This window comes from Montipora capricornis, chromosome 3 (assembly GCF_036669925.1).
Source record: "Montipora capricornis isolate CH-2021 chromosome 3, ASM3666992v2, whole genome shotgun sequence".
NCBI classification, from domain to species: domain Eukaryota; kingdom Metazoa; phylum Cnidaria; class Anthozoa; order Scleractinia; family Acroporidae; genus Montipora; species Montipora capricornis.
This window is the reverse complement of record NC_090885.1, coordinates 16,349,102-16,356,601: the sequence shown is the minus strand read 5'-3', so window position 1 is coordinate 16,356,601 and position 7,500 is coordinate 16,349,102. Positions and strand designations below refer to the sequence as shown.

The 7,500-nt window shown below is 40.5% G+C and overlaps 1 protein-coding gene across 1 annotated transcript in view; it reads left to right on the top strand.

The window, feature by feature from the left end:
* Positions 1–4,530, top strand: part of LOC138042413 (tolloid-like protein 2) — a 9,605-nt gene extending 5,075 nt beyond the window's left edge. Inside the window, exon 4 of the mRNA XM_068888294.1 lies at positions 3,895–4,530. Within this exon, the coding sequence (XP_068744395.1) occupies positions 3,895–4,295 (401 nt within the window). The 3' untranslated portion in view covers positions 4,296–4,530. The remainder of the gene's footprint in view (positions 1–3,894) is intronic.
* Positions 4,531–7,500: the final 2,970 nt, after the last annotated feature.

Genomic DNA, 7,500 nt, shown 5'->3' with positions numbered 1-7,500 from the left:
CATGATGGTTTCTTTTTTTCAAATTCCGAAAATTCATTTCTTTTTCCTTGAAAGTAGTATGAGAGAAATTTACCGAGAAGAACTCTAGTTGAGTTATTTACCAAAACTCTGCTGGAAATTTCCAAGAAATAGATATCTTTTAAGGAGCCTAAAAATAGCTTCCCCTTTTTTCACACTTATCATATACGCGGCAAAATTACTGGAAAACTGATTGGCTGAGAGCATTTTTTCTTAATCACTAGGGCACTTTTGGTAATCAAGAGGGCATAATTCTTGATCCTGATTGGTTAACGTTACTTATTCAGAGCAAGTAAAGTTATAAAAGAATCTTCTTCCAGATTAAACTACTTTTTTGTCCTCATATAAAATACATTTTAAGCGATGTTTCTGTTGACAGCATCGATTTCTTGAATTTAACTTTAACCGAATGGGAGCGTGTTGATTGTCCGGCATGCATTTGTCGTGGCACTGAACGGGCTTCTCTCAATAATTTTGCCCTGTTTGTGATAAACATTTAATCGCAATGTGCCCTCGTGCAATTAAGGATTTTAATTTCACTTGTATTTTCAAAGTTTTCCAAATTTGCCCTCGTCGCTTGGTGACAAATAAACACATTCTGTTCTTTGATGTAGTTAGGGTAATCATATCAATACGAAATTTGACAAGGGTAATAAGGGTACCCATCAAAGCTTACTCACATCACATCTTCCTCTAAAATACTGTTGCCATGGAAACGACATAATGCATTTCTTTGAGCCTTAAATCAACATATATTGTCTTTGAAAAAACGGGACGGTGAAATCTTCCCATTGGGAGTTACCAGATAATGTTAGATATACCCTCTAAAATATTTTTACTACAATCAAAAAAACACTTCCTTTTTTTCTTCAGATGTTAAAAGTGTGATTGCTTAAAACTTAACTGACAAAATTTTGAGCTTTGATTTTTATCCAAAGACTGTTTAGTTTGAGTGTAAGTTTTGGATTTCACGGTCCACCATTGCTCACGTTCAAAACTGACCGATTGGACCTCAGGGGGGCTGGATCTAGGGAAAGTGACGTCATTTACTCACTAGCTTGAAATTTCAACTTGTAAACATGCAAAACACGATTTGAAAAGTCTGAAAGCCCGAAACTCCAGTGCTGCATATTAATTCATCAGCGTCCACACATATTGCATTCTTGAACTGTCGAGTCTTTGACGTCATTTTTCCTCGATCCAGCTCTCTTAAGATTTTAAAGTTAGTAATGGCGGACCATTAAATATGAAAATTCCAGTTCCCTTTATGAACTAGTCAGCGTGATATAACAGCTGGATAATGGTATAACAGCACAGGGGGCTCTCATATGCGACTAGATACCCAAAATAATGCATGTGAGGTGATCTCCTTTGCTGGAACTCAATCCTGTAAAAGAAGTCAGCACTGTTTCTCCAATAGGCATAAGATTACTCTTTACCACATCCTTTACAAAGAGCTGTACCATGTGTTCGAAGTTCCCAGTACAGGTGACAGGGTCTTTTTGAGTAAGGTCTGATTTTTGTTGCCAGGTCATATTGTTAATCTCATCACTAGTTAGCTCTTTTTTGTCTACAAGTCTACCAAGGATTTTCAAAAGAGGTGACCACCTTGCTTCTGCTGCAGAAAATGAAAAGAACCACGAGGAATTACCCAATTGGCGAATGATAGCAAACGAGTCCTTTCTGCATTTTTCAAAATATGGAGGTGCTCCTCTCAAGTTTCTCAATACTCTAAACCCTTCATCAAGATGTATTAATTTATTTACACAATCGTCTGATTTTAGATCACCTGCAATGTATTTCTTCCCTTTGGTTTTACATTTTCGAAGAGACAGAGATGCGCTATTTTGAATTTGTTTGATTTGAAGCTTTTTCAACTTTTAAAAGATCTTTGGTACTGATCTATGACCAATATGGCCGCCGCGCGAATAAGGTCCATTGCGTCATTAACACGCATCCCCGCTCTTCTATTGCTTTAAAATGGCAAATTTAATTTGGTACTCTTCTCCTCAATCCCACAGCTCAGACGTTTATTTCTATTTCGTTGTTTTGGTTCCGCTGTCTTGAACATATATTGAAAAAGACAGAAACTAGTCTACAAAGTTTTTGAAAAAGGACTGACAAAGATGATCATGATCTTTGCATATCTTTAGTTCTAAAGTTAAAGCTAATAAGCTCGGAAGCTTCAATAAATTTTCTCTCCATGAAGCCTTTATTTCTGCGTCCCTCCTCCTCTAAGGGGTTGTTCTTTCCAAACCTCGAGCCTTTTCTATTCCTTAAAAAATACCGACTTTGACTTTTCAATATTGCTTCCACGCACGCACGTTTGGGGCGCGCAGAATAGGGACGTGGTCGTCAATGGGAACGCCACAAAACAACATCATTGGTTAAAAGAGAAGAAATACACTTGCGACACAGACATTTGAGTTGCTCTTCACAACAACGACGTGAAATCCCCAAATGTTTTTGACGACAACGTGAGCGTACAAATGCAAACCTTTCATTCCAAATTGTTTACTCTGAAACCGCTCGTGCCAATACTTCGCCCACATTGTCACGGTACAACGTGAACGAGATAGAAGTCCCCGCTCCACGAGCGTAAACTGGGTTGCCTGTGGTACGTGTTATACAAAAATAGAAGGCACCGAGTTGGGTGATGTTGAACTGCAGCTTTCCAGTTAATTTTTTCAAGTGGGGGGTCATTTAGACCATTTGAGGGGTCACCCACACGTCGTGCCAGCAGTGACCCTTTGGCTCATATGTTCTCACGTTGATTATGTCCCAGGGGCATCGTCGAGAGGACACCCCCTTCTCGCTCCTCCCTCCTCCCCTCCCTCCCCCCCCCCCCCCCCACATGCTCCCTATCCATCACGTTAGTGATGTATGTCTATCAAGGCAAAATGTATTTGAAATAAGAAAAGCTCTGAAACTGAACTAGCCGTAAAACCGCCTGATGCACACTGCACCACTTGAAAGTCGGTTGGTTACAGAAGCTCTTTAATTAAATACTGCACAGGGAAAAGGGGAGGAGTTACGGCAACGACAATGCCACAAATCAAGAATATTATTGGTTAAGAAAGGCAAAAAAATTGCGCTGCACGTGCAGCACAAATTTCCGTGCATTTCTTCGCGGTATTCAACAAAATAACGTGAAATAACCAAATTATTTTTTAGGTTTTGACGACAACGTACGTGAGATGTAACAATGAACCATTCATTTTATACTTTTACTTTAAAACCATTCGTACCCATAAGCTCATAAATGTGACATAATTGGTTACCATAGCAGCAAGAAATCCATCCAAAAACACTCTACATTTTGTCTTCAGTTGCTTGTATCTCTAAAACGAACTTGAAAACCGCCATTTTTCATTGCCACAAAGTGATTAGCTGGGCCAAAATAAAACTATTTGTGTAGTGTCAAATAATTCTGGGTAGCAAATGTAGAGCCACCTTAAGTTCTCGAATTCTTAACGAAGGTCTGAATCTACTCCACAAATTTTTTTTCAACTTTACAGAGAGTTTTATTTCAGCCTGCTAATCACTTTTCGGCAATGGAAAATGGGGATCTCCGAGTTTTACGTCCTGATAACGAACCCATCGTGTTAGGCAATAATTGGTGTTTCATTTGGTATCATGACATTGCTGTTATGTGATACAGTGTTGTACAGTCAATCCTTCTAATAGTACAGTCTCTTGAAAGTGCTGAAACTGGTTTTAGTCACCGTAAACTCTTATTTATTGGTCTCCCACACAGCCGCTCCTCGCCACAAAAGGCCGTTCGTCAGGGTGAAGAGCGTTGCGCAGCAAAGAACAGCTCCTTGAAAGACTATATAGCTCTTTGTTTACTCTTGGTTTTATTAATCGACTTTTCAGGAGTTTTGACGGATGAAGGAAACTCAATAAAGGTTATTATTGCCGTTTCATCTTGTTTTGTCGCCTTGTTGATCATCGTCATCGGAGTGCTGATATTGCTCTTAAGACGGAAACGAAATGCAGTACCTGAAATAACCTCTGGCGATGCTCCAAGGGCAAATTCGCCTGACCAAAACACCCGCAATGATTCCTCTCTTGACCAGCACACGTCAGCGCAACGTTTTTACAAGGAACTCTCTCCCAGGCCTCAGGCAGATATACAGCCATATGCAGCTTCACAACACGGTAAAGGAAGTCATGGGTACTATAATGTGAGCTTCTCACGAGAGGAAACACAACTCGACCAATACGAAGTGCCACTGCCCTCCGGAGATACACCAACATATGAAGAAATTAACTAGGTATGAAATTGAAGGATGGCGGTGGGAGGGCAGTGAAATGGAGAGGAATCGTTTGAGGAATACTTGAACTCGAGAGACCAGTGCATGGTCGCTCATGGAGTCTGATGAATTTCTTTAACTAGCAGTGGTCGAGGAAGGGTGACCAACAGAGGCATCTCAAATTCACAAACGCAGTGGAACAAAAGACCTAGAGACTCTTTTGACCGTGATATACGAGGCGCCCTACGCAGCGTCATTATCAGTACGTAGTTGAGTTTTAATCCTGTTTGGTTATTTTCTTAGACCTAATCTCAAATGTTCTCCGTTATTAAAATTTAAATCTTCACCTAAAGCAACATATTTGGCCGTTGCGTTCACCCACGATAAAGCCAATCCAAGGCAGGCTTCCTCATTTAAAATAAGAGATTTATTATTCCACTACAAAAAGGGTGTTATTTTGCTTCAATTTTAATTTCCAAGAGTGTTTTGAAAAAAAAAAAACATCATCTGTTCTTCAGGGCGCGTGCGGCAGATGTAAACAGCACAAAAAGCCATCCAAAGATCTTCATTTGATTGGATAAATAAAATGACGAGTGACAAGCACTGGCAAGCTAAATCCTCAGGCTTTGCATCGTGTTGAAAACAACTTCTTTCATTGAAAACTCCCGCTCCGTCCGTATTTGCTCTGTTCTAAAGCGGTCAAACCGGGACGTCTCATATTTTGCGCGTTCTCTTGACCAATTATGGTAAAACGGTGTAATAGTGGAATAATAAAAGAGGAAAAATAATCGTGCTGCACGTGCGGCATGCATTTTATCTCGTATTTTTGCAGTACTCTGCATAATAACAACGTGAAATCACCAAATTTAACGTTTTAAGCCCTGGTCAAACGGACTCGCAAGTAGTCGCAAGTAGCCACAAGTTGAACTTGTGTAGAGACTTGCGTTGGGTGGCCAAACGGACTCGCAAGTTCCCTCGCAAGTACACGCAAGTCGCAAAAAAAACCCTTTTTTTTTCAGTCCGATTGGTCAACCAACTTGCGTTGACTTGGGTTGGGTGGCCAAACGGTGAAAAACTTGCGTCGACTTGCGGGAAAATTTGATCTCGACCAAAGTGAGCGCAAGTCATCGACAACTTAAGCGCATATTTTTACTCTGAAACCACTCGTATAAATATAGTTTTTGGAGAATTCGCCCACATCGTACAATGTAAATAAGACGGAATAAGCGCGAAAGAGTTTTAAGATTGTGTAAAGTTATATTTTGAGGTGAGATTTTCGTCGACGTCGCCCGCCGGCGTCGAAGATCTTAAAGTCCCTGTTGTTAGCGTGGAATCTCGAAGAGAGGCAGCTACTTGTTGTAATTCAACTTTCGCCAGGAAACAAAGTATGAGGTTTTGTAGGCTTTGTCAAGTTGTTTAGTTGTTTATTAGGTTAATAGATCATAGATACATAAAGTCTCATTTAAACGGTTTCAACATTTGCCCAACATTCTTTCACCAAAAGTTGAACGGATGTTTGGCAAATGATGGACGCAAAAACAAAGTTGTGCGGATGCCGTTCAAACGGTGCTAATATCGCGTCATCAATGGAACCAACACTTTAATTGTGAGGAACTAAGAGCAAGACTCTAGCGTCCAGGGGCCCGTTTCTCGAAAGTCCCGAAACTTTACGGGCCATTCATATTCCCTCTGTATCTCAAGAACGGAGATGATTTAAGTCGTCAAACTCACAGTTTTTGTTACCATGAAAACCTGTTAAAGCGGTTGGCCCGTTCAAAAATGGCTTTTCGGGCCCGCAAAGTTTTTGGGACTTTCGAAAAACGGGCCTCTGACCCGGGTTGCTCGAAGCACGGTTAGCGCTAACCAGCGTTAAATACCATGGAGACATTAGGCTATAGATTTTGATACCTCTTGTCCAACGGTTAGCGGTAACAAGGCTTCGAGCAACCGGCCCCTGATTTACGGCCTTACGCATGCGTATGCTGTACAAATGTTGAACGGACTGTTCAAACGGCTTTAACTCCATGCAACTATTTCTAGAACAAAAGAAATGTTGAATCTATGTTGAATGGAAGTTAACGTCAGTTTAAATTTGACTCAGCATGCTTTAAACAAGCTGTCAACCATCTTGTTCCTTTCAACAGCAACATTTGGTTCAACAAAGTGTTGAATGCAAGTTGAAACCGTTTAAATGGGCCTATAGATTTAACGCGTTTACGTGAAACACCAAACGGAAAACGGTAGGCTACTGCTTGTCCTATAAGTCTGAAAATTCTCTTATTGTAAACTTGCTTTTCTCCTTTGGGAAGCTTCTCGATTTACGGATCGGAGCAAAAAGGGAAGAAACGACTGAGTTGATATTAAAAACCTTTTTTGCCATTTTAAGGGACTGGTCATTGTATAGCCGCGCGCTATATGAACTCAAATGTCAGAACACGGGTGCAGACATACTGACTTCAAGTGGTTTACTCGGCCGTTCTCGAAAACATAGTCTGCGGCTTCCATTACAAACAACGACTTAATATGCTAAAAGAAGAATCTCCCTGAACTCTATACACATCTTAACTATTTACAACTTGAAATCGACCTGGTTCTAGACGGTTTCTTGAGGAAAAGGCTGTAAGTTAACTCTACATTTCGCTGTACACACCCAAAAACAACCTGCAACGTCCAAAATTTGCATTAAACTCAAGGTACAATTTATAGGAAAACTAGTGGGACAAAATATACAAGCGTTACGCAAAAACAAGACCTACTAATTGCGAGACTAACACAAAGACAACATCTAGAAAAAAACAACCCAAAGAATACAATAAACTACAGAAAACCTACAAAACTAACGAGGCGGAAATTAACATATAACTGAATTAAAAAGCGTTCGCACAGTCATTGTTTGTAGGGGAAAGGGAAAAATATGGTTGTTTTTTGGTTGTGTAGTGCATAGTATTTTGACGGAAATCACGTGACAAGGAATGACGTCATGGATTTTAGGCAGGAAATTTGAAAATTTGGGACACAGATCCGTTCAGCAAGCGGCGATGTTGGAAAAAGAGGTGAAGAGAGATGGGGGAGGTAAAATGAAGATGGACGCAAAGGAGGAGGGGATGTCATCATCGAACAGGTGATTGATCGGAAGGGGGGGGGGGGGTCCGTCAAAGAGTCCCAGACCCCTCAGGGTTCAAGCGAAAAAAACAAGACAAAATAAGATTTTTTACGAATAAAACGG